The sequence below is a fragment of the Ictidomys tridecemlineatus genome, chromosome 4 (genome assembly GCF_052094955.1).
Source record: "Ictidomys tridecemlineatus isolate mIctTri1 chromosome 4, mIctTri1.hap1, whole genome shotgun sequence".
Classification (NCBI taxonomy): domain Eukaryota; kingdom Metazoa; phylum Chordata; class Mammalia; order Rodentia; family Sciuridae; genus Ictidomys; species Ictidomys tridecemlineatus.
In genome coordinates this window covers 143,481,622-143,508,327 of record NC_135480.1, presented here as the reverse complement: position 1 = coordinate 143,508,327, position 26,706 = coordinate 143,481,622, and the positions used below count along the sequence as shown (strand labels likewise).

The 26,706-nt window shown below is 40.3% G+C and overlaps 1 protein-coding gene across 5 annotated transcripts in view; it reads right to left on the bottom strand.

Annotated features, from left to right (window-relative positions):
• Window positions 1–26,706, bottom strand: part of Dock8 (dedicator of cytokinesis 8) — a 221,015-nt gene that overhangs the window by 72,418 nt on the left and 121,891 nt on the right. For all 5 annotated transcript variants that reach the window (XM_078047567.1, XM_078047566.1, XM_078047569.1 and 2 more), the window contains 8 exons: window positions 9,009–9,126; window positions 8,109–8,179; window positions 6,936–7,074; window positions 6,237–6,338; window positions 4,037–4,132; window positions 3,122–3,356; window positions 1,468–1,632; window positions 80–249 (listed from right to left, as the gene is read on the bottom strand). In XM_078047567.1, coding sequence (XP_077903693.1) covers window positions 80–249; window positions 1,468–1,632; window positions 3,122–3,356; window positions 4,037–4,132; window positions 6,237–6,338; window positions 6,936–7,074; window positions 8,109–8,179; window positions 9,009–9,126 — 1,096 coding nt within the window. The remainder of the gene's footprint in view (window positions 1–79; window positions 250–1,467; window positions 1,633–3,121; window positions 3,357–4,036; window positions 4,133–6,236; window positions 6,339–6,935; window positions 7,075–8,108; window positions 8,180–9,008; window positions 9,127–26,706) is intronic.

Here is a 26,706-nt window from a genome sequence, read left to right as displayed (position 1 = left end):
TGTCTTAGTTTTTCACATGAACCATACCGTACAAGGCATTACACACATTAAAAGAAACAGGGTTTGCCATCTTCCCTACCTTTGAAGACATGATGTTTTTAACTTCCTCGTCAGCTGCAGAGTGTGTCCCTGCCAGGTCTGGGTTGCTGCTGCTCATCACCCGGGCCTGCAGCAGCTTTGAGTTCACAGCAGCAGCAGACGTGCGTCCATAGGTGTGGTAGCGAGGGTCGGGGAGGGCAGTGGTGCCACCTGTGCCCCACAGGCAGAGACATGTCAACAGAGGACCAGAGTCACTTACAGACCTTGAGAAGGAACTGAAGAGGGATAGGGCAGGTAGAGGAATGAAAACCTACCAGATCAAGCCTTGAACTTAGTCTTTTCATCAAAACTTGGGGGGGGGCACTGTTTTTTAGGGACGTAGATGGGATAGGAGGCAGGAGAAGTGGTGAGGATTGTGGTGAACTGGAGACACACACCTCATTTCCAGCCTCCTATTGCCAGCAGAAACAGAACCCAGGGTTGCCAGAACTTCTGATTTCTCAAGAGAAGTTCTAAATGTGGTTATTTTAAAATTTATCAATATTTAAATGATGATAACTTTATAATTCCTGGAGTAAGGTTTTCTGAGATTCAAAAATCCATAGAGTTGAGCTGAGCATGGTGGTGTATACCTGTCATCCCGGCAAATTGGGAGGCTGAGACAGGAGGATTATAAGTTCAAGGCCAGCCTGGGTGAAACTACAGATTTATGTGAAATGAGGCTGCATGGACTAATAAAGTACCACGTTTATTTAGGCATGGAATTTGGTAAACTTATGCTATTTATTATATCATGCTGAACCAAAGTTCTGATGGATTATTATCTATATAAATAATTGAGAAAATTAGCAAACTAGATTATCATTATTATTTTAAAAATTTAGTTGGGGGAAACGAGAAAAGGAATTTATTAATTAACTTTTTAGTAATGAAAAGTTTAAGAACCTCTGATACCACTGCCATTGGATAGATATTATTTTCTTTGTCATTATCCCAGGCTTCGAGACATTAGTCAACACTTCTCCATTTTTTAATCTTTATTTTCCCAGTATGTAAGCCACACTTGATCAAAGTGTTTAATCCTTTTATTTATTTTTTTTACTTAAAAAATGTTTAGTGCATTATAGTTATATGTATCAATGGGATTTATTTTGACATATTCATAAGTGAATATGACATATTTTTAAAAAGAGATCCTCAGCTGAATCATAAATTAGAACTGGGTAAAGAGCACTGAAATATTATCAAATAAGCAAACAAAATAGGCACTTAGAGCCTAAAAAGGAAGGGAGGAAGAAAATGTAGAAAGAAACTTTCAATTTCAGGACTTATATAAATTGTGAATTCTGAAAAATAAGATTGAATTTATTTTGAATTACAAGGCAATGGGATGGGTGGGGCGCCAGATACCCTATTGGGCAACACTACCTTGCTTGGGTGAGTCTCTGTGCAGCTCCGGCAGGCGGAAGACGTAGTGCACATAGGAAGCCAGCAGGCAGTTCCTCCCGTGCTGGTCCTTGCTCAGGTCCTTGCTGTTGTGCAGACTGTTGGCGATGGCCACCACGGACTCAAAGGCAAACTGGGAGAAGTTGGCTGAGGAACCAAGCGAAACGTGAACCTGAAGTGAATGTTCTTCCAGCCAGCAACCATGAGTCCTGACCACTGATCACCTTAGCCAGGCTGTGTGTGGGGTGAGCCTGGGCCAGGGGAGCTCTAGCCCTGGCTCTGTTCACCACAGCCATTCACATTCCCTCCTTTCACTTTCTTCTGTCTTTCCTCTCTAAACACTGCTGCAAGACTTGCAGGCTGGCATTGTCAATATTATCTGGGAAACACAGATTCTCAGGCCACACTAGCCCTGCTGAATCAGAATCTGCATTTCAACCAGTTGCCCAAGGGATTTGAGAGCCTGCTATGATTTGAACTGCACTGCTGCATGATACAGATTCTTATACAGAATGATCTAAATGTATGTGTGTTATGTCATTCCTCCTGGTGGGCCCAGACAAACTACTGGTTTACTGTACATATGCTCTTGTTCTGGTGCTCCAAGCCTTCCATAGTTTGGCTGCAACCTACTTATCCAGCCTTGTGCCTGTTTCTGCTCAAATTCGGCTTCCCTTCCAGTGAGGCAACTGCCACATTGTCCCACTGCGTATCTGTTTCTCTCCTCCCTGGCTTCTCTCAGGCTGTTACCCTCACCTTCCTTGCTTTTGTCTACATGGATCCTTCAATGCTCTGCACAAATCCCATCTTCCCGAAGCCTCTGACATTGTGCAGTACAGGGCTTAAGTAAATCCAAATGCCTCGCTTCTCTGCAGCTTCTAGTGGTAACTTCAGCCTCTCTGTGAAGGCTGAAACCCTTTCCCAGGTCAGATATGTTTCTCATACTTTCTTGTCCTCCCCCACTGTGCCTTCCATACTGCTAAACAGAGTAGGAGCTATATAAACCCTTGGAGATTAATTGCCTCAACTTTGATGGTAAAGAAAATACTCTGTTGTTAAGAAAGCAAAAAATCTGAGAGGTAAAATAAATCCACCAGTTACCAGAAATGGATTTTTTTTTTTTTTTTGGTACCAAGGATTGAACCCAGAGGAGCTTTATCACTGAGACACATCCCCAGTGCCTCCCTTTTCCCCTTATCTTTTATTTAGAGACAGAGTCTTGCTGAGTTGCTTAGGGCCTCCCTAAATTGTTGAGGCTGGCTTTGAATTTGAGATCCTCCTGCCTCAGCCTCCTGAGCCAGTGGGATTACAGGCATTGTTATTGCACCTGGCTGGAAAGGGAACTTGAAAGACTTCCTCTAATCACTCAATAAAGTTTATGAAAAAAGCTATAATATTTAGAATACTATTTTCATGTTCTTTTATTTGTATTTCTTTTTAAACATGCATTGAATATAAAAAAAATAGCACTGGACTTGGCCTCCCTTGAACTCACATCATCAGTGCAAAGAAAGCACACTGTTCCTGGATTTCTGGAAAACTAGGCTTTCTACAGCCCACCTACCTTAGCCTGTCCTTGCTTGCCCATGCCTACCTTCACCTGCCCATGCCTCCTCCCAGTCCCCCAGGCCTCTACCTGTCTGGCCAGCAATGACCATGGGCTGCACGGACAGCTGAAAGAGCTTGTCCAGCACCAGGTGCAGGAAGAGCACCAGGGGCTCCAGGCGGGAGGAGTTGAGGCAGATGATGCTGAGCTTCAGCTCGTGCTCCAGCGCGCTCTCGCTGATCTTGTGGTCCAGCACACGGATGGGGAAGGTCACTTGGCTCTCCAGGGAGTGGCAGAGGGTGAAGAACTTCTCCAGGTGGTTGTCCTAGGAGGACAGAAAGCAGAAGACCCAGAGGGGACTTATTCCACCAATGCTCACCCATGGATCCATAAGGACAATCAAACAGCTCTGAACGGGTACAACCTCTCAGCCAGTGTTCCAGATCAGAAGTTCTAAGTCATTTCAGAGCAAGGCAATGAACTTCTTTGTAGAACAGAATAGGACCTCTCAATAATGGCTAACTAAAGGAAAAACAGTTTAGGCTCTGATGTGTTCCGTAAGCAGAGGTTGTCATGGCAGGTAAACATACTGTCAAAGAGGTCTAGCAGATGCATAACTCAGTGACAGGCGAGGGAGCGGGGATGGAATTTTTTTGAAAAGCTAATAAAAGAGCAGAAGCATGGAAGGAAAGGAGGTAAGAGCAGTAAAGTTTTTCAGATCAAGTTTCCCCACAAAGTTTCTCAAGCAACTGAGCAGGTACTACATTCCTTCATTTAGGTACATTTTCCTAAGGTCTTCCACTTTAAAGGGAAAATGAAAACTGAATTGGCTTGTAAGTCCCCACAAAGAACTCAAGGTTCTTTTTTTTTTAATTTTTTTTATCCATAGACAAAGACCTACGTTGGTCTTTTATTGGCCTGTTGTTTGAAAGTTTCTCTGTTGTACCCCACTCTTCAACACTAGCCTGCAGGGTCTGATTCAAAGTTGGCCTTGGTGTTTCTTACCTGTGTGTGAACAGAAGAGACAGCTTGCACTTCAATATTAAATACTCCCTTATGTCCTTCAGCCCACTTGATGGGAGGATTCTGCAGAGGGACTTTCTGTGTTAAAGAAGAAGAAGAAAAGATTAGCAATCCAATCTCCTTTTCTGATTGCTGTCAAGCAGTGAAAAGCAACTTGAATGTCAATGGTGGGTCCTACAAATAGAAAGCTTCCCCAAAAACTACTGTAACTGGACTTGGAGTCAAGAGCTGTGGATTCAAGTCCAAGTTCAATTCTGCACTAAATTAGTTAATTTCATTTGACGTGTCAATCATTCTCTGGGCTTCAGTGTTCTCATGTTGCAAGCAGAGGGTTGCTCTGTACCTAAACTCCCATCCAGCATTGATAATCATTGATTCTAGGAATTGAGATAAGTACTCTTCCCATGAATCAGGAGTGTCAGGACAGGTTGTAGAGTAATGAAATGAAAGTAAAAGACATGAAATTCGAATGCATTTGAATAATGAAAATAACTTCCCTTTTAATCAAAGTGTTTCTAAGTAGCAGTCCTGCTTGGCGCTAGCTTATTTGTAATGACTCTTTTATATCAGTTATTTATCAATATCTTTGCAGGTCTACTAGTAACTACCATATTGGACTGGGCAGGTCTGCAGGATATTAGAAAGCAATGGAGATGTATCTATAAAATAAAAAGCTTAAGTTGAGTAGAAAAAGGAACTAACGTTTACTCAGCATTAAGTTTATTGTTCAATAGGCAACACCACATTTCATGTTCACAGCCTTACAGGCAGATATAGACTCAGCTTCCTCTTTGAGACTCAGAGAGGGCAAGTAATTCACCCATATCCACACAGCTAAAGTGTGGCCCAATCCAGATTTTGGACCCAGATATGTCTGTATCCAAAACTCAGGTTTGTTCTATGCTTTAAAAGATAAGTGGGAGTTAGCATATGATGAGAAAGTGATTTTGAAGGCTTCTACATGGTGCTCTGCGTCCAAATCATAAAGAGCCACCAGAGAACAGCTGTGAAACACTCAGGCTGACCCTTAGCTGGTTGTGAGGAGGGCAGTTTTAGTGTGAAGCCAGGCATGAGCCTGTGGCCAGGGCAAAAGATACCTCTCTTTCCAGGGGAAAAAGACAATAAGAGGAAGAAAACAGCCTGGAGAGAGGGGTAAGGAGCAAAAGAGTTGGGAAGACACTTGACTGTAAAGGCCAGATCTAAATTCAAAGCCTTGGGAATTTTTTTTTTAACTTAAAAACCCAAAGGAAAACATAAGAGTGAAAGGAGGATCTCTAGAATAAAGGACCTTCAAAAGAAACACATCAACCAACAGTAATTTGTGGACTCCATTTAGATCTGGAGGCAAACCAACAAGTGTAAGAAATAAATGACCTTAATGGTTTGATGGGGAACCTGACCACTGACTGGCTATTGCTGAGATCAAGGAGTTAGTGTTCATTTTTCAAAGTATGAAAATGGTGTTGTGAAGGTTGAAAAAGCTCTTGTTTTCAAGGTACATATTTAAATATGTACAAGTGAAATGATATCTGCAACTTGCTTCACAATAATACTCTGATGTACATAATATACTGATGCAGACCTAAACCAAAGGGACTGAGAAGCATAGGAACTGGAGTTGGAACTGGTGTAGCCGGGATGGAGAGTTTGTGGGGCTGCCTTTAAATGGGCTCACCCCAGGTAGAATGCATGGGTAAGGGGGGTACAGGAGGCAGGAAGGGGAAAAGCTTGATGGTGCTTGAAGGGTTCTTTAGAGGAGTAAAAACTTCAGTGTCCACCTGGGGACCACGAGCCACAGGAGAAGCTGTCAGACTGTGTCCTGGAAACCTTTTCTAAGGATCCTTTCTGGGAGCAGTTTTCATCAATAGTGGGCTTCACTTGTCTCCTCATCTAGAATGCATTATTCTGTGGACTCCTTTGTTGCAGATAACCCAAGGTAAGGTTATGTAGGGCACAGGCTGCATCTACTCAACATTCTGATTTGGTGGCGTCTAACTGAATGAGGTTTCTTTCACAGTCAGATATTTCTCCCATCAGAGCCATAAATTCTCAGAAAATACTGTGTGTTGAGAGATAAGCACTCCAGAAAACATAATGAGCATCCTTGGTCACATTTAAGGGAAGGGGAAGTGATCCAAGACCCTGATAGCCAAGAACTAGCTGATGGCCCCTTGTTGGTTACCTCTGCAGAATGCATGGAGTAGTTGGGAGGCAGTTTTTCCAAGGCAACTGGGAGACAGTAAGATCCAGTTTGAAGACGTTCATTTAGGAGAATTGGCAGCCACTGAAACAGATGATGCAAAGAATAAAGTGGTATTTATTACAGCATATAATTTGGGTAATTTATCTGGCTCCCAATAATCAAATGCAACTAAACAATGATGAGATATTGACCAGGTCTCTTTTTGGCAGTCATTTCTGTCCAGTTCTTTGCATTTTAAATTCCCTGAGAGTTCCTGAGATGGTCATATCAATGATTTACTGCCTTTAAAGCCCAAGTAGTAGCATTTTTCTTTATAACCAATGTTTGTGTGTGTTGAACATCAATGTTCATTTTACCTTTTATATTTTTAAAGGAATAAAAAAGAGCTACTTCTATATGTGAAGCACATATATTAAATTTAGAAAGAACAGACATTGCAATGCTTTTCTTTAAAAAAATGAATATTCTTTCAGTATCTATCACCTAGTAACTTTCCATTTGTAAAATCTGTCATTTACTAAGTCAACTCATTTCAGCTTCTTCCTATAATCTGCTTTAGGACATTTTTGCTACTTCTGACAGGAAAAAAGCAAGTGAATGGATTTTAGTTGTTTATCTCTGCAGGGACCTTGGCTGCCCAGCACTGCAGTGTGAATTGGCAAGTTGGAAACAACTCACTGAATATCCCAGGAGACTTTCTACGGAGGCTCCTTGCTTCTGCTGACAGCTGATATGATAGAAGGTGAATAGGAGGTGGTGATTTACTGTGAGCTTAGCAGGGAGCTTAATTTTCACTTCTTCATAAAAGTCAGGAGACCTGTTTCAAAAGCACATTATACACAAATAACTTTTAGCAAGAAGGGTGACTTCTCTTGACTATAAATTGCAATGCCAGGGGCCCTTTTGCTCTTGAGTTAGCCTGCATGGTGTGAAGGCTTGTCATTTGACATTATTCTATTCCTGAGTGAGATGTCCTTGAAACCATGCTTGTTACTGGATACACTTCACTTACATACAACTGCTCACAAATGAAAGGCTTTGCCAAGGAAAAAGAAATTCCCACATACAATGGAAAAACTCAACAATATAATCTGAAAGGGGGGTAAGGTTCAGAGTCCTGCTGTGACCTCTTTTTTCATCTCTACCCAAAGACCAGGGCCTGGTATGAGGCTGCTCTCATTAAAGGACTGGAGGAAAAATGGATGATGCAGGAGAGAAAAGGAAGTCAGTTTTAGTGAATTACGAAGCCCCAGACACTTGGCTAAGGGCTTCATGCACATTACCCCATTTAACCCTTATGTCAAGCCTGGCCAGTGTTTACTGGAAGCATGTAAATGGGCCTGGGTTGTCAGGCCAGGATCAAACCCAACTCCCCATCCTACTAAATGCAAATAACATTTTAAAACTATTCCATGGTTCATTTTACTGACATAATTATGAGAGTTCTATTTCTGCTGTGGTCAACTTAAAAGCAGGCTGTAGGGAAGGAGAGGAGTCATGTACAGAAGATAAGATGACCAAAATTGGTCACCTCTGGAATCTCAAAGCAAGCTAGAAAATGTACTTCCTTACTTAACACTATAGAATCTCTCTGCATCATACAAGGATTGGAGATTTTAAAAAAAAAGTCAAAATCATATTAGATTTTTTAACCATATTTTCTTCTTCCTGTCTTAGTTGATGGTGAAAAATTTGCATAGTCAACACAGAATTAAGGAACTGGTAAAAATGTCCTCTGTCCTTTAGGCCCTAAATTGTAAAAACTGTTGGCAAAAGTCACTTGGAAAAGCCAGAAAAACTAGAAGACACTGAAACAATCTTGCAAAAGTTTGGATTCTGAAATATACTTACTTATTATGGTATGTAATGGCTGTGTACACTTCCTGCAGAAATTCAGGCCCATTGGACTTTCCAAAGATGACCTGTTCACCAATACAGAATGAACAAAATTAATAGTGACTTTTGGATATATTCAAATCAACTACCAGGGGGCCAGTAGGATGCTGTAGTCTCATAATTTTATAAATTAAGGGTGCAAGATCCTACAAGTGGTCCAACCAAACGGGCAAAAGAACTGACTATGACTGGGTATGGTGGCCTATGCCTGAAATCCCAGTGACTCAGGAGGCTGAGGCAGGAGGATCACATGTTCAAAGCCAGCCTCAGCAACTTAGTGAGGTCCTAAGCAACTTAGAGAGATCCTAGTCCAGAGAAAGGTATAGTAACTGTATTCTACGACTTATGAAAAACAGTTTAAATAACCACCCATCTCATTTAGTAATAGATAGATAAAAAGTACAGATTCTGGCATTTTGACTTCTTAGAGCACATTGTATTGTATGTTTATTATTTGACTTATATTTTGCCTCAGGATGAAGAACCATCCCTAAAAGGTGTTGAAGTGGTGTGTGTTTACTATTACTAGGCAGTACTTAATATTTATCTGTAGATGCGGTCTGTTTTGGTAGGTATGTAATGCAGTACATTTTCACTCTTCAAAAATGATCTGCATGTCCAACACTTCATAACTCATTATGGAGTAAGGAAAGAGGCTTTCAATTTAGATTGAGGCTGTTTTCCTGTCATTTGTGGAACCATACTGGACTAGCTGGAAAGGCGCCTGGACACGGTGAGTACAGCTGCCCTGAAGACAATACTCTGTACATGGAGGAGCCCTGAATTCTGCCCATGTGGACTCACAGGGGAAATGCCTCCCACTCTGCTGTAAGGTCAATGTTACCCCCTCTTTACCGGCATAGCGTGGCTAGGGTCTTCTCCACACATAAACTGGATTTTTATTGTAATGTTCCGGGCAGATGCCAGTTTGTTAGCAAAGTTCAGCCTCTGTGGGTAGACATAGAGTAGATTTCTGGAAAAGAAAAGAAAAAAGAACTAAAGCATAAGGTCTAGAGTTGATTTTAACCAAGTTCTTCATTGAGTACCTAGGCCAGTACTTAAAGAGTGATTATTTTAATGGAGTTTTTCCCTTAAGAAGTCGATTATTGTTGGAGGATGAAGTTTCTGTTGATTCTTCTGCATCAGCTGTAGCCATGTGATAAAAAAACAACACTTTTCTCTGTTTTTCTATGTAGTGTGACTGCTGATGCTTAGCAAGTCTTAATGTCTTGGAATGTTGAAATCTGCAAGGAGGTGACTGTAGGTCTGATACACAGATAAGAAGGCAAAAAAGGCTCAGCTCATTTTAAAACCAATTCATGACCTGACTTCATTCCTTCTCTTTCTCTTTTTTTTTCTTTCTAATCCATATGTGGTAATTTCATTTCCTATTGGCATGGTACTCTGTATTAATTTAACTTTCCCTCTTGTTTAAGAGGACAGATCAAACTTCCAAGCCCAGTTTTTATATAATGACAATAACTTGAGAAATATATTCATTCATTTGACAAGTATGTAATAGATACTAGGCTAAGCATAATTTGCATATATATTTTTTCTATTTGCATTATTACTAGTATATTCCACTGAATGTAAGCTCCATAGGATAGGTTTTTTTAATATTTTATTTTTTAATTTTAGGTGGACACAATATCTTTATTTTATTTTTATGTGGTGTTGAGATCAAACCCAGTGCCTCACACATGCTAGGCAAGCACTCTACCACTGAGCCACAACTCCTGTGCCAGGATAGGTATTTTTATCTTATGCATTTTTAAGAATTTTTTTTGTAATTGTAGAGAGATAGGATGCCTTTATTTTATTTATTTTTGTATGCAGTGCTAAAGATTGAACCCAGTGCCTCACACATGCTAGGCAAGCACTCTGCCACTGAGCCCCAGTCCCAGCCCTTATCTGATGCTTTTCGATTCACTAGCAACTAGACTAGAGCCTGAGACATAATAGGTGCTTAGTAAATATTTTGTGAATAAAGGAAAATTTGTTTTTGATGAAGAGTAGTCCTGATTAAAAGAAACAGTAATAATATTAACATTTATACAGGATTTATTCTGAATCAGGTAATATTTTAAATACTTAATATTTAGGGTTGGGGATGTAGCTCCGTGATAGAGTGCTTGCCCAGCATAGGGAGGCCCTGGGTTCACCAGTACCAAACAAACAAACAAAAACAAAACAAAAAAATGAAACAACCTCCACAGACCCAAATACTTCCTATTCATTACTTTGTTTAAGTTTCATAACTATCCTTCAGGTAGGTACCAATATCATTGTCATCATACCCACATTATCATCCCCATGTTACAACTGAGGAAAAAATGAATAACGTGCCAAACTATATGGCTAGGAAATGGCAGAGTCAGGACTTGAGCCAGGCAGCCCTGTGCTCCCCCCCCCCTTTTAAATTAGTTGCTCATGACAATACAATGATCTTGACATATCATACATTTGATTCAAATAGGGTATGAATTCTCATTTTTCCACGTGTTCAAATTGCAGGATCACATTGATTAAGCTATACTCCCCCTGCGCAGCTCTGACTGAAATGCTAGGAATGGCTTTTCATGTCTACCTTCAATCTCTGGTCTCATTATTTATGAGTGTCAACAGTAAAACAAAGACTGGTTCAATTGGCATCATGTCCTTTGGGAAATGTTTGTCTTCTTCGCTCTTAATCTGTCTCTCTTTTAACTTTCAGGCTGTATCTACTCCCCAAACAGATACATTCTTGCCCCAAGGGCTTCCAAGATACCCAAACCACCTTTGTGTGGATTGAATACTAGGAGAGGAGTGCCCAGGAAGGAAGTTCAGGTCACTAGACATTCCATCAATGAACGCAGGGTCTCATAAGACTTTACAAGGATTTGCATATTAATAGACAACAGAGTCTCTCAACCTGGCCGCTATTGACTTTTTGGACTAGATAATTCTTTGTTGTAGGGGGCTGCCCTCTGCATTGTAGGATGCTCAGCAGAATCCCTAGTCCTCACCTACAGGGTCCTACTGAGATCTTGACCCCCCTCAACTGTGGCAACCAGAAATGTCTTTAGATGTTATCATATATCCCCAGGCAGTCAAAATCCCCCACATCTGAGGACTATCGCTCTATACGTGTGAATTTCTACAGGACAGATCTACACAAATAAACAGCAGATTGCTTCCCTTTAATACATATAGTTAAATTAAATAACCAATGCCACCTATTGGGTCCATATTCAAATGCAAAATATGTTCCACTGGAAAAAAGTGAAGTTAATAGTCAGGTATGAGGCAGAAGATGAAAATTTAAATCTGTTTAACCAATGAGTTCTGGGGTAGGCAGGGAATGGAGAACTGAAAGCAAAGACAGGACCAAATGAGTAAAGTGAACAGACATGCTTCTGATGGCAATGCAAACTGCCTTGGGGAAATCACTTAGTATCTACTGGAGAGAGAGAGAGAGAGAGAGAGAGAGAGAGAGAGAGAGAGAGAGAGAGAGAGAGCGAGCGAGAGCGCACGCGCGTGCAAGTGAGCTGTTTCAAAACTAATGGTCATTGTGAAGCACTAGGAGAGGTTAATTTATGCTCAAAATCCCTGTATTCTGGTTTGATAAAAGAATATGAGAGAATATCTATTTTGAAATGGGTCAGTCTTCAGAACTAAGTATATGCTAGGTTCAGAAGCCTAGAATTAGGAACCAGGCCTATCTTTTCTTTTCATATTCCATAGTCTCTTTATTTTCAGACCAACTTTGAAATTTGTATTGCATACTATATTTCTTTTTTTTTTTTAACTTTTTTTAAAGTTGTAGATGGACACAGTACATTTATTTTATTTATTTTTATGTGGTGCTGAAGATTGAACCCAGTGCTTTACACGTGCCAGACGAGTGCTTTACCACTGAGCTACAATCACCCCTACACACTATATTTCATGGGCAACTTACCATTACTGAAAGCAATGACATGAAAACCTCACCTAGTCTCCTACCAGGTATTAATCTGATTTCATTAGACTGGTGGTCAATGAAAATTGCATCCCAAATTTGCATTCCCCATTAGTTCCAGGGACCCCCCCACCCCCGGACCAGTGCTCTGCAAAGTGTTATCAAGTATATGGGGAAGATGGTAGGGAATGGGGATCACACAACAGTGTGATCAAACACTACTGGGAAAGACTAGGGTGAATCAAGATAAACAGATTAGTGTGTACTGTGAATGCCTTAGAGGGGGGAAGGACATCCCCAAATTTTGTTGTTGTTGTATTGGGGATGGACTCAGAGGTGCTCTACCACTGAACTGCATCCTCAATTCCTTTTTATTTTTTATTTTGAGATAGGGTCTCGTTAAGTTGCCCAGGTTGGTTGAACTACTGATCCTCTTGCTTTCCCGAGTTGCTGGGATCAGAGGTGTACACCACCGTGCCTGGTTCCCCAAGTGTTTTGACCTCAGAACTCAATTCATTTGTTTATTCTTTCACAAGTGTAATATTCTTAGAAATTATCTGGGGAAACATTGAAATAAACTTATCTGGCTGCTACAGAAGAACATTCCACATCAGGGAAGGAAAAGCAATAACATAAAGATTCTCTACTCAAATATCTTGCTCAGTAATGAATGTCCCCAGATGTTCAAGAACAAAAACAGTATTTGGGACTGTCAAAAACACACAGGAGCTGGGCATGGTATGCACTCCTGTCATCCTAGCTACTTGGGAAGCTGAAGAAAGAGGATCTTGAGTTCAAGTCCAGCTTCAGCAAGTTAGTGAGACTCTTTCTCAAAAAAAAAATGAGTACAAAGACAAATAAGTAGCAGTTTCTACTTTTATTTACCACAGTGTCTCTAAATTGGGAGACAGACCCAGTGGAGGCAGAATGGGGTGACCGTGTTGGGAACAGATTAGAGTTGCTGTCTCTTGTGGCCCTTCTGGGCTCTTTGCATAATGGAAAAAACTGGCACATGTTTCTCCCTTGATTTCTAGCCTTTGCTCCTGGCTCTTTCTAATTTCCATCTTATCTTCTTGTTGGACTCTTTTAACAGGTTCATTACTGGCTGCATTAACCACTTACATTTGAATGAAAAAAAAAAGAAGATAAATGTGAGGCAACAATTTCTAACAAAGGGAAGTGAATTTAATTTAGATGGCAGAATACACAGACAGCATCAAACATCAATTAACTATACATGGCCTACCCAGAAAAGTAGGTGATGAGCCATGACATGATTAAGATGCTCAGGCCGAGAAGCTTGAGTTCCAGCGTTTTTTTTTTTTTTTAACAAACTGGGGATTGAAATCAGGGCACTGGACCACTGAACCACATCCTCCGCCCCATTTTGTATTTTATTAGAGACAGGGTCTCACTGAGTTGCTTAGTTGCTGAGACTGGCTTTGAACTCTCAATTCTCATGCATCAGCCTCCTGAGTTGCTGGGATAACAGGTGTGCACCATTGCGCCCGGCCAGCCCCAGCTTTTTAAGATAAGTAAACTGAGCCCTAGAGGTAAAGTGCCAGCTCACTCTGTGGGTTAGCCACAGCCAGCCACAGGATTCAGTGCAGCCTTGGTCCTGCTGTACCTCACCGTTAACTCAGTAGCACCCCCAGATCTTGCTCTGTCCATCTGAGGCAGCCCAACCTTGGCGGTAGGAGACAGAGGAGGACCACAGTTGCTGTCAGGAGTGGATGTGGGGATAGTAATGGATGGCAGAAGACAGTTTACAGTTTGGGTGTGGGATGCATGTGGGGTACAGACCCTTCTCTGCCCCCTTGCTCGCTCTTCTTAATCTCCACTGCTGCCACTCAAATAAGAGAGCTAATGTTTATCAGAGGACCTGTAGCATTCCTCCTTTGCCTTTTAGCTGTGTGGACTTCGGCAAGTTACTTAGCCTTTTTGAAGCCCCAATGGGACTAATAATAGCACCAACCTATAGACTATGGAGGCACTAGCGAGCAAGAACTTAACAAGGTATGGCTGTGATGATCATTTCCCCTGCAGAGCTGATAAGTTAGGTACACTCCACTGTGCCCACAGTGTCTGCGCCCAAACCACCTGAGACTGATGCAATGCTTTCTCCATTGATCATGACTTCTACCCTCGCCCCTTATAATCTACTCCTTTTATACTGGTGAAAAGTATCTTTCAAAATGTAAAACAGGCACTTAAAAGGGTTTCTTAAACTCAGTATTACAGGTCCTACATCATCCACCCCTTGGAAAATTCTTGGATCTTCTATCGTATCACTTTCACACACTGGCCTTTCTTCAAGGCCAAGGTCATTTCCAACTACTCCCACACCAAGGTTTTCATACCTGCGGTTCCCAGAGCTCTCCCCAGGTTTCTAAATGACAGGCTGTTTCTCATCTCTTGTTTTTCAGCCCACAAGACACATCCTCACAGGTCTCTCCTACGGTTCTATTTAATTGGCACTCTACCTTCTCTCTTCTGTCTTTCACAATTACATAATCATCCTATATACACATATAATTGTGAAAGCAGTATATGAAAGTACTGTGTGCCCATTGGTTTTCAATCCTGAATAACCTAAAAGTACAAAAAAGTATACAGAAGAAAATGGCCACCACTCAATATCCCCCTTACACTGAGAAAAGTCACTGTTAAAACTTTAGCATATTGTCATTTAGTCATTTCCTTTATACATTAAATCTCCTTCTCAAACTGTGTGTACAAAGTTTTTATTTTATTTTTGTGTGACTTAACATTGTTCAGTTATGGTATTTTCCCCAATATGACTAAATAGTCTTATTATTGTTGGGTATGAGGTATTCCCCAGAATCTCCTGTGTAAATGTAGGGATATTCAAAGGTGAAATGATTGGGTGTGAGAACTGTAACCTAACTGGTCCATCCTAGTTGGAATGGACTGACTAGGTGTTAACTATAGGCAGGTGGAGCATGGCTGGATGAAGTGGGTCATGAAGTGCTATCTCATCTTGGGCCCAGAGCAAAGAAGCCAGCCATCTATGGCTTGAGACCTCTGTAACTGTGAGCCCCCAAGTAAACTTTCCCTTCTATAAATTGTTCTTGTCAGGTATTTTGGTCACAGCAATGCAAAAGCTAACTAAAACAAGCCAATAAAAATTATTTTAACAGCTGCATGATATTCCATAATATGAACGTGTCATAATTTATACTACCTCCAAAAATAAGCATTTGGAGTTTTTCCTTTTTTTCAATGATAAAACTTTGATGAACACTTTACATGTTTTGCTCCTCTTCAATGCAGCATACTTTAAAAAATTTTTTTTCAATGCAGCATACTTTTGAAATAATACTTCTAAATTCTGTTTTTGCTCAGTTTCTTAATCTTTGAGTTAATTGAAAAGACACCAATCAACCTTGCTTCAATGCTGTGGTTGGAGGAATAATGAGCCAAAGTTTGTAAAAATGCTTTGAAGTAGCTAGATGAAAGGGGCTGTGTAAATCACAACAGAAGTAGCTGTGTCAGACTGGATAATCAGGTTTGCTGTTACCACACTTGTCCTAGGCCCCATACAGCGGGACCCACGACCCTGTCCCACACAACAGCCAACACAGTCAACATTTTGCACATTGATTCGGAAGGGGCTGCTCACTCTTGTATTCAAACCTCAGCACAGGTAGTCTGCTTTGCCCATGCTGTGTGTACTTTCTGTGGAGCACACAGCTGGAAGGAAACTGCAAGAGAGTCTAGCCCCACATCTCTTTTTGCAAGTTAGGAAACTGATTTCTCAGAAAAGTTGAATAACTTTGCCTAAAAATTTTTTGAGAAGATGCTTTTCCTGAAATGTAGAATAATAAGTAGCCGCATATGGTGGTGCATGCCTGTAATTCCAGAGGCTCAGAAAGCTGAGACTGGAGGATCCAGAGTTCAAAGCCAGCCTCAGCAATGGTGAAGTGCTGAGCAACTCAGTGAGATCCTATCTTTAAATAAAATACGGGGGCTGAGGTTATGGCTCAGCAGTAGAGCGCTCACCTCGCATGTGCAAGGCCCTGGGTTCAATCCTCTGCACCACATAAAAATAAATAAATAAATAAAAATACAAATAGGGCTGGGGATGTGGCTCAGGGGTTGAGTTTCCCTGAATTCAATACCCAGTACCTTCCCACCTCAAAAAGTAATAGGTTTTGTTAAACTGGCATCTTTTAAAATAATGATCTTGAGACGGAAGATCTGCCTGCATGGTATATAATCCACAGATAAGAGTAGTTATTAACAACCTGATAAACAGGCTCTTAATGCTTTATGTTTGATAAATGAAGTGCCACAGAAAAATCCTAAGAATAACATTATCTAAGGATTTGTGAGGTGTAGCCCATACCCTAAAGATGAATTAATTGCTTGTTAGGACAAAGTTATTTTGAAAGAGTGTTTAGTAACTACAGGTCTAGTCCATGCACAAGACATTTAGGATACTCTTATCTTTCCCCAAATGTTGCCCAAAATGGTTTTCTTCAGGATTATGTATTGTACATACAGAATGGGACTGTTAGTAGTCATCAGTAGTCATCTCCTTTCCAGAATTCTTTAGATGGCTTCTTTTGGTTAGAAACTGTTTTGGGAAACTCCCCCGACCCTTTTTTTTTTCTTACACAGATTCAGCAAAACACTATTAACTTATTTTGTGTTTTTGATGGATTTGCCAGCATGCGGGGAATGGAACCCAGGTCCTCCCGGATGCTAGACAAGTGCTCTGCACTCAGCTGTACCTCCAGTCCTCAACTTATTTTTAAACTGCTGTAATGTAGCAGGCCTTGGGGATAACTGTGGAATTTGGTTTTACTTAAATTGTGGACCAAATCTATCTGTTCTTACCACTTGGGGACCCTCTTTTATTTCCTTTGCTGAGAACATGTTAACCCAAACAGACTTTAAAATCATTCAAAGTCGGGCTGGGGCTGTGGTTCAGCGGTAGAGCGCTCACCTAGCACGTGCAATGCCCTGGGTTCGAACCTCAGCACCACATAAAAATAAATAAATGAAGGTATTGTGTCCAACTACAACTAAAAAAAAAAAAAAAAAAAAGGAAAAAAGGAAAAAAAGAAAATGTCTCATGCTATTAAAAAAATCATTCAAAGTCACAATGCACAAAATATTAGTTTGGCCTATCCTAAGTTTAACCTCGTTCAGTGCACAGAAGCAGAGAAAAACCTAGCCCAGTTCCTTATTCACAAGATGACAACCATGTGTTTTCCCAGGGACTTCTACAGCTTGCAGCAAGTGAGCTATAGCAAAAAGCCACACAAGTCCCCAGTTTAAGCAACTGGACACTTGGGACTGCTCTACAGCTGAGCATCTAGCACAGTCAGCAGAAGGTGAGAAAGAGCACAATGCCTTAAGTGGAGAGCTGAGTAGATCGACAGGAGAAATAAAGGCCTCTACCAGCAATAGTCAAGCTCCCAGAATCAGCTGGGTGCAGAGATGAGGCACAGGGAGAAATGGCTTTTACTCTCTATATAATGTTCAGTGCAAACTTGGAAAATAAAATTTTTATATCTGTCAGGGCTGTCAATATACAAACACTGAATATGCATGAAAGGTAAAGGTTAGAAGACTGTGGGGGGAAATAAAAGAGTGGGTTTGATTTTGAAATGGAATTGGTGTCAATTTCTTTCTTCCTGTAATTTCAATGAATGGTTTGCAGCAAAGTCATACTATCAAATACAAACTAGAAAAAGAAAAAAAATGTTGATTTTGAATATCAGTAGGACATGTAAATGGAAGCTGCTTTTATATCAGAAGAGATGGGTTTGTATGGGTTTGTATGTCATTAGTGGCCTTAACCAAATAAGACAATGGGTCCTTTGAAAACCTATAAAATGCACCCTTCCCCAAGAGCTGAATGAATCAATTTCCTCACCTGTAATAAAATGGTTTGGGTCCAGTCTCAATGCAAGGATACCTGAGAACTACTTTGTAAACTGCAAAATATATAGCTTTAGGTGTCTCATGAGGACTATGTAAAACAGCTGAGTAAATTTTAAAACACAACTTCAAACATTCTGCCAGATTGTGAGATATTAATGTATATAACTTAGAGAACCGACAATCTGCCTGGATTTCCCTCTCTATTTTTCAGTTTCTCTCAGTGTCTGCTGCTTTCTCTGTCTTTTATTTATGTGCATTTTCTCTCTCTGTCTCTCTCTCTCAGTCTCCCCAGTCTCTGTGTCTTTCTGTTCACCAGCCCATCAGGTTACCATGCAGCATCCCAGAAAATGGTAAAATGCTCTTTAAAAAAATTATTTTTTAGTTTTAGGTGGACACAATATCTTTATTTTATATCTGTGTGGTGCTGAAGATGGAACCTAGTGCCTCATGCATGCTAGGCAAGCATTCTACCACTGAGCCACAACTCCAGCTCCTGAAATGCTCTTTAAAAAAAGAAAATTATTTTTTCATTGTAGTTGGATACAATACCTTTATTTTATTTAGTTATATTTATGTGGTGTGGTGAGGATTGAACCCAGGGCCTTGCACATGCTAGGCGAATGCTCTACTGCTGAGCCACAACCCCAGCCCCTGAAATACTCTTTTAAAGGGAGCATCTAGAAGTCTAGTTCCATTTGTCACTGAAGTTCATTTCTTACCAGTTAGTTAGCAAGTGGTAGATAATTTTCTACTCTGAGCTGGGTTTGGGTTGTTTGTGGGACTTTAACTCTCAGAACGACAAGCACAGAGCCTAGGATCTATGGACATCTTAGGATTCCATAAAAAAGTCCAAGACCCCTGGGGGGTTATGATCTACAAAAATGTGAAAAAAACTCAAAATCAGAATTAATATTTAATTAAATGCTTATTTTATGTAAAATTTCATCAGCCAATGGTAAGACTACTGAATTTAACTTGCAGTTAAAAAAAATTCCCCCTAGTTTGTAGCCTGATACAAAATTATATGTAAAGTACATTTAACAAATGAGGAAGTGGGTACATATTTAACATGTTTAAATATGTAGTCAGGTGCTTCCAACTTAGAGAAATCTTAAAAAAAAACCCTTAGATATGGATATTGGAATTGCAGGAGAGAATAAAATACCATAAAAATTAGTTTTTCTATTTTATTAGTTTTCTTTTTGGTACTGGGGATTGAACTCAGGGACATTTAACTACTGAGTCACGTCCCCAGCCCATTTTATTTTTTATTTTGAGACAGGGTATCACCAAGTTGCTTAGGACCTTGCTAAGTTGCTGAGACTGGCTTTGGACCTTGCCATCCTCCTGCCTCAACCTCTCAAGCCACAGGGATTGCAGGCATGCACCTCTACGCCTGGCTTTATTAGTTTTCTTATAGCCTGAGACATTTGTGTTCGTTTAGTAGCAAAGTACTAGTGATATGCACTGGATTAAAGAAGATGGGTAAATGGGCACCTGGCTCTCCTGATGCACCACCACTGCAACAGTCCTACACAGAAAAAGCTTTCTATTTTTCTCAGCCTAACAATTTTAGCAATTTCAAAGTGGTTTCTTTTTCTTTACTTGTGTTTTAAAACTCCCTCTCTATCTTTTTTTTGTGCAAAGACAGAGTGAAGGAACTGATGAATTATTTGCTGCAGTGCAAATACAGCAAAACCAAGTGTATCAACAAACAAGATGCTCTCAACGGAAAACCACCGAAAAAGGTCAGTGCCCTTTCTTCAGCAGTTTGTTGGCATCAGACTGATTCTATCAGCGTGAACCTCAAATGGCTACTAATAGCAGTAATATCTTAGAGTTATGTGATGTCTTTTACTTCAGTATTCAAAAGAAAGTTGCACATCTGTACATATATTTTTCAAAGTATTTGAAGGCAATCAGCTGAGGAGGTAATTTTAATTTAGCACACATATTTCACTGCCAGGAAAATCTATTTTAGATACAGTAATAAACATAGTCTACATTATTCTCACTATTTGCAGGCACTGTTTCTAAATAACTATGATAGATACCTGACCTTACTGGGTCCAAAAGAAGAAAAGGCACAGAGAGGTTACATAAGCTGCCCAAGTAACACAGCTAGCAAATGGTACAGTGCAACTCAAATCCAGGTGCTCTGAGCTAGACCCACCGATACTTCTAAGAACAATAGTAAACAGTGTCTTTGTTCAACAATCAGACTCACCACAAATTTATTCTAATGTGATCTTAAAATATTTACAGTGACTAAAAAAGTCCCCCTAACCAACTACAAGATTTTAAAAATAGATTTGAAATTGCATAGCACTAAGATGAGAGTGTTGTCCCCTCATGTTAAAGGTTTGGATGCTTTAAATTCATCAAGAGCAAATGAAAGTTAGAAATCTTAAAACTCAATATATTATATAACCTGGAATCACTTAGGAAACTTACAAACCTAATGTGGCTACTTATTTTTTTTTTTTTTGTAAAAGTGGAAGCATACTTTGTAAATATGCGCTTATAAGTGAGCTAAAACCCTGTTACTCAAAGGATGTTCTAGGGATGCAAGGGCACTAATTAACATGATCATCTCCACCCCAGGCCAGTTAAAAGTGCAGCACAGACCTGTTGGATCAGAACCCACATGGGTGATTCAAATGCATATTCAAGTTTGAGAAGCATTAATTCAAGAGAGCTGGTCTGTTTTTAATTTGGCAGACATAAATCTTATAGATCATTGTGAGTCTATCTTCCTCACTTCCTTGGCTCCTAAGAAGCTCAAAGTCAAATTTGCAGGTGACTTTTAGAGATACTCTTATATATTAAGATATATGTTGTGTAATAACCTTACCTAGATTTTGACTGATTTCCTCTCCTTATTTTATTTTCACCCAGAAAATTTTTACACCTTGTTATACAATCTCTATAAGCTGTCTCTATCGCTTTTTTAAAATGGGAAGGTTTGTAAATAAGTCCATAAAAATAGAACACCGGCCATGTCCTCTCCCATCATTCCATGACCACAGACTCATGCCATTTTTTGTGTTTATTCCAGTTTCTGATGTTTCAGGTCAGATCAAAATGCAAACTCACAAAAGAATCAGTTAAAAAATGAAAATGGGAAGAAAATCCCTGACATACAGGATGAAGAGAAAGGGCCATTTTCAGAATTCAGAGTGAGAAAAACAGAGTGTGAAATCTGTTCCAGGGCACAGCCAGAGGGCAGGAGGCTGCCTGCTCTGGGCCAGGAGATGGGATTGCTAGGAGGCACTGGGGTGTGGGTTCCAGCAGTAGCATGCCCCCAAGTTACCTTGGGCTCTGTGGGCAAGGCTGCCATGTTCTGTATCAAGGCTGGTACTGTTCTCTGAACATCAGGGGCCTCTGCTCCACCCCGCCAAAGCAAATGCAGTTAAGAAGCCAGAGAGAAAACATCACCAAATTGTTTAGAAACTCTATAAGAAGTGACCCAATATTCTCTTTCTAAAATCTTTTATGTTTAAAAAAAATGCCCTCAAAACCAGAAATCAAATGAGAGAAGACCAAAAAACAGCCAGCCTAATTCCTCTTATTACATTTTTAAAAATATTTTTGGGGGTATTCATGCTTTCTCAATCAATGAACTGCATCTTGAATATCAGACATGGTGATTTTGTATACTATAAAACAATTATCATTACTACTAATAAATTGTCTTTTTGTTTTGCAGTGCTGGGGTCTGAACCCAATAGTTTGTCTTTAAAATTATTTGAACACTCACAGCTACTATGATATTTGCAGAGTAATTTTTCTATGACATCAATCCCCATCCCACCCCTTTTTAAGAGGTAGGTTAAAAATTCCTTTTAAGTGAGCAATCAGAACTCACATTCCTTCTGCTATATAAAGCAGAATCTCAGGTCAGGTTTCTACTGAAAAGAATCACAAATATTCAAACATTTGAAACCTACTGGGGGAAACCTGACTACTTTAATAAACAAAAAATAAATCTCCCTCTAACCCTGCTTGAAAATATTTTTTAAAACATACTGAACTAACTGAAATTTTACCAATTAAGGTACCCATGCCCCCCAATCTCCTTTTGAAACCCTGCTTAGCAGGTTTAAGGTATTAAGAAGTTTATGTATCATTTGCTCTCATTTTAGTAGGAATTAGTTTACTCAGCATTTTTTTCTTACAAAGAGGCTAGACATACGGACTGAAAGTGTGAATGGAGAAAGATGAAAGGGGATGGGGTCGTTACCAGGAGGCATTGTTCTTAGTGAGATCTAGATGCTGGGGCTGGGAGGAGGGGGCAGGAGGAGTTGAGGAGAATTACAAAGAAAAGGAAGATGGAAAGGTACCCACATCAAATTTTTTTTTAATTCTACATTTTTTTCCTTTAAATTTGAGTCTAACAAAATATTCCAAAGGTTCACTGGGCAAATGTATCTCTCTCAACTTCTGGCTATTCCCCATGGCACCTGTGATGTGGTTTAAAGTGGTTAAAGTGATTTGGATAATCTTTATCTCATTTGTCCTTGCACTTTTTTTTTTCCATACAGGAAGGGCTTAGAAATGAGCCCCCACTTGGTTTATTAGAACTCCATTTCAGTTACTTTTTGAGTGTCTATAAAAGAATGTATTTTTTTTTCCTAAATGGGGTGGGATGGTAACAACTTTAGCAGAATACATTTCAGACATCCTGCAAAATTTACCCTTCATAGCTAGTTGTCCTTTTTCTCAGTGTACTACACACACACACACACACACACACACACACAGATCTTAAGATGCTTGGGGAGTGTGTGGTGGGGGATTAGATAGGAGTGGGGTGAACAAGGTGCTGGGGTGCTAGACAAAAAGAAAAATGACCCTATTCTTTAGTATATACAATTCAGGGCTTCTCCCAGCCCGCAACTACTGAATATAAGAAAGCATGGGAAATCTGCTTTAACTGAGGTATATACAAATAAAAATCCTCCCTACTTTGCAGGCTTATTTCTTTGGAGTGAGTCTTAGTAAGAAGGTGGGGGAAAGGACACTTCTTGATTTTGAAGATCTGTCAAAAACTGTTTATTTTTCTTTTGTTAGGAAGGGATTCCTTGCAGATGTGCTGGAAATACACTAGACTGCGGGGATGTGTTCCCTAGACAGCCTTCTCGTGGCAGCCACAGAGTTCACACAGCCAGCTCCCTTGCTTGCCCTCCACCCTCCGTGTTTCTTCCAATACAACTGGAGCTCTCTTCATTTTTGGTAGTGTTATGGCTTGGATGTGAGATGTCCCCTAGAAGCTCACGGGTGAGACAATGAAAGAAGCTTGAAAGAAGAAATGATTGGGTTATGAGGCTCTTAACCCAATCAGTGAATAAACTATCTAATGAGGATTAACTAAGTGGTAACTGAAGACAGAGTGTGGCTACAGGAGGTGGCCACTGGGGGTGTGGCTTTGGGGTTTATATTTTGTATCTAGTGAGTTAGAATCAATCTCTCTCTCTCTCTCTCTCTCTCTCTCTCTCTCTGCTTCTGGATCATCATGTGGGCCGCTTGCCTCTGCCACACTCTTCCGCCATGATGTTCAGCCTCACCTTGAGCCCTGAGGAATGGAGCCAGCTGCCTATGGACTGATCTCTGAAACCATGAACCCCCAAGTAAACATTCCTCCTCTACAATTGTTCCTGTTAGGTCTTTTAGTCACAGCAGCAAAAAAAAAAAAAAAAAAAAAGTTGACTAAAACAGCTTGGTTAAGAACTGTCCTAGCAGCTTCTAAGATAACTACCAGTTGGACCTCCTGGAGGTCCAACCCTGGGTAATGCTCCTCCTGTGAGTATGGATTAGACCTAGTGGCTTGCACTGAATGAGGAGAACATGACAAAAGTGATGGGATATGACTTTTGAGGTTAGATTACAAAAAGGCTCTGGCTTCCACATTGCTTTTCCTCTTGCTCACGTGTTCTGTTAAAGCCAGTTTCCATGTTGTGAGCTGCTCTTGGAAAAGACCAATGTGGCAGAGTCTCAATGAAGTCTCTGTCTGATAACTAGTGGGGGACTGAAGCCCTCAGTCCAACAACCCAGGAACAAGCAATTCTTCCTACAACCACACAGTGAGCTTTGAAGTAGACCCTCCTCCAGGGAGCCCCTGAAATGACCACATCCCTGACCACAGCTCTCTGAAGGGCCTGAGCAGGAGTACCCAGTTAAAGTGCACCTGGATAATTCACACAAGCTGAATCCTAACTGTTGTTCTAAGTGGCAAAGTTTTGAGGAGGCAGAAATGGGTAACTAATACAAGTGTGCATATTGCTTAAAGTATACATTGGGTTATCCTCTGACACTTAATCATATGTTTCCTTGAAAAAATGGCTTTAGCTTGTAAAATTTCTACCTTGAATTAGTCACAGAGTTATCTTCATGGTCTGTGGAACATAATGCAATAACTACCCATGGGAAAATAATCTTAATCTCAAAAAGAGTCAATTCAATCTCCATGTAAGTTTAGAAAAACTTGAGAATTTCTAAAAATATAAATATTTTTCTTTGACTTTTTTTCTGATTTTACTAGCTAATGTGCCCTAAAGAGGCCATGACAGGTTACACTAAAGATAAGAAGAATACGAAAAAGTACCTACTACTAATATCCTTCCCTCTCCTTTACACCCACAAAGTTTTAATGAAAATATCCTGTAAATAAAAGCAAAACAAATATATTAGGTCTTGGTGAAAGACCTAAAATTCAAGTTTGAATACACTGTTTGGATACCAAAACTAAACTATGCTGTATGTCTTTTAAGAGGTCATCATACAGCATTGTCACATGGAAAAGTAATAGGAATTCACCTGAATGTTCCTTTAATGGACAGTGAGAGAACATTTTTCCAGGCTTTGCAAATAGTTTCCTAAAATAAATCTGCTAGCTGAAAAGAAACACATACACTTATCAGAAAACTTCCATTTTTTTTTGGGGGGGGGCGTTGTTAAAGCTGACTTTTTATTTTAATTTTGGGCAGATCCTTTAATAGTCTCCAGTCCATTCAAAGAAACGGCCAATAAGTACATCAACACTACTCACCAAGATGCTAGTTTTATCACTTCCAGTGTTTTTAATATTGCTATATGCCTTGATTGAGGTTGGGGAAGAAAGTTTTGGGAATGAGAAATAGCAGATCTGTCAGGAAATAAATATTCCAGATGCCTCCAACTGCCCCTATCATATGCAGCTCTGGGCAGCTGGTGAGAGAGAAGGCTTGTGTGGGCTTGGAGGTGGAACAACTTTGAAAGATCTCAAGATGGCTGCAGGGTTAAGCTACAACTCAGACTGGCAGATGGGTGTGGTTTTGAGTAATTCTGGTGTCTTCTAGGAGACTGGGGTTTGTCCCCAGAGGCAGACAGTTACTCCTCCTTGTCTATCAATACCAAGCACAGTGCCTGGCACATCACAGGGGCTCACATGTGCTGGTGGATGTATCTACATGAGTCATAGATTTTCAAAAGGAAAATATTCCACTCTATTTGACCCTGAACAACAGAGGGTGAAGAAGGAGGTTGTTGTTCTCACTCTCCACCCTCACACAGTGTTACAAGTCCACAGTGGCTGTCCCTATGCCAAGATCATCCTAAGGGTTAACAGCTGTGTGGACTTCACCTTTTCCTAACCTAGAGAAAGACTTTTTTGGGGTTGCTGGCCTGGGATTCCAAGTCTCATGATAAGAGTTTGATTTAGTTGGAACTCAACTCTGGGAGAAGAGATGAGAGGTGGCACTAAGGAAGTATAGCCCTTTCTGGGCTCTAGGGGTCCCCACCTCATCCCCAACCAAGAGTTCATGGTGGAGACATGCTCAGTTGTGACAATAATTTGTGGTCATGTTGCATACCACAGGCTCCTGTAAAAATCAGTGACCTCAAGGAGGCAGTAGGCCCTAAGGCTTATTGGCCATGGCATCCAATTTTGTAGGCAGTGTTTTTTCAAGTTTTCAGAGCTGGTTGTCTGGAGTTACCTAAACTGTGGTCCTATCCACCTCTGTGCCTGCCTTGGGGTTTATATTTAGCAATGTCAAATGTTACTCCTGGTGCTGCTTTCTTTCTCCACTTCCTTTTTCAAACTGTCACACCCAGAATTCACCAAACAAGTGTATGAACACTTAGAGATGCTGGCACATCTATGGAATCATTTATTAAGTACATGCTAAATTTCTGAATAAATCCTGATTCTTGCAGAGTTCTTACTGACTTTGGGAAAAGTTCCACATGGGAGTCAGAACATGGGTTAAAATAAAAAAAATGTAGAGTTTGCATGATGCTAGAGAGCCATCCAGAGATTACTGTTGCCATGACATCTTAACCAAAAAGCATTACACCTATCTATCCCTCTGACCCTGGACATGAATCGGAAAATTTCCCACTCACCATGAGTTTCCCTCCCCTTTCACTTTATCAGATCTATTCAGTGAGCATGGTTCTGCTTACTGAGTAGATTCTACAAACTAATCCAGTCTGTTTCATTTGCATAGAATATAACACATCAAATGGACCGTGATTGAATACCTGATCCAAGGAAAGAAAATAGTAAAGACATCAATGAGATAATAAAAAAAAATTTACATGATTTGGCAACAAGTAGTTACAATGGTAGCTTTGTGGCATTGGATATAATTGTAGATAATTGTCTCTTCTTGGTGATCAGTGAGTGAAGGTACCCTCTGTGAGGCATCAGAGGAG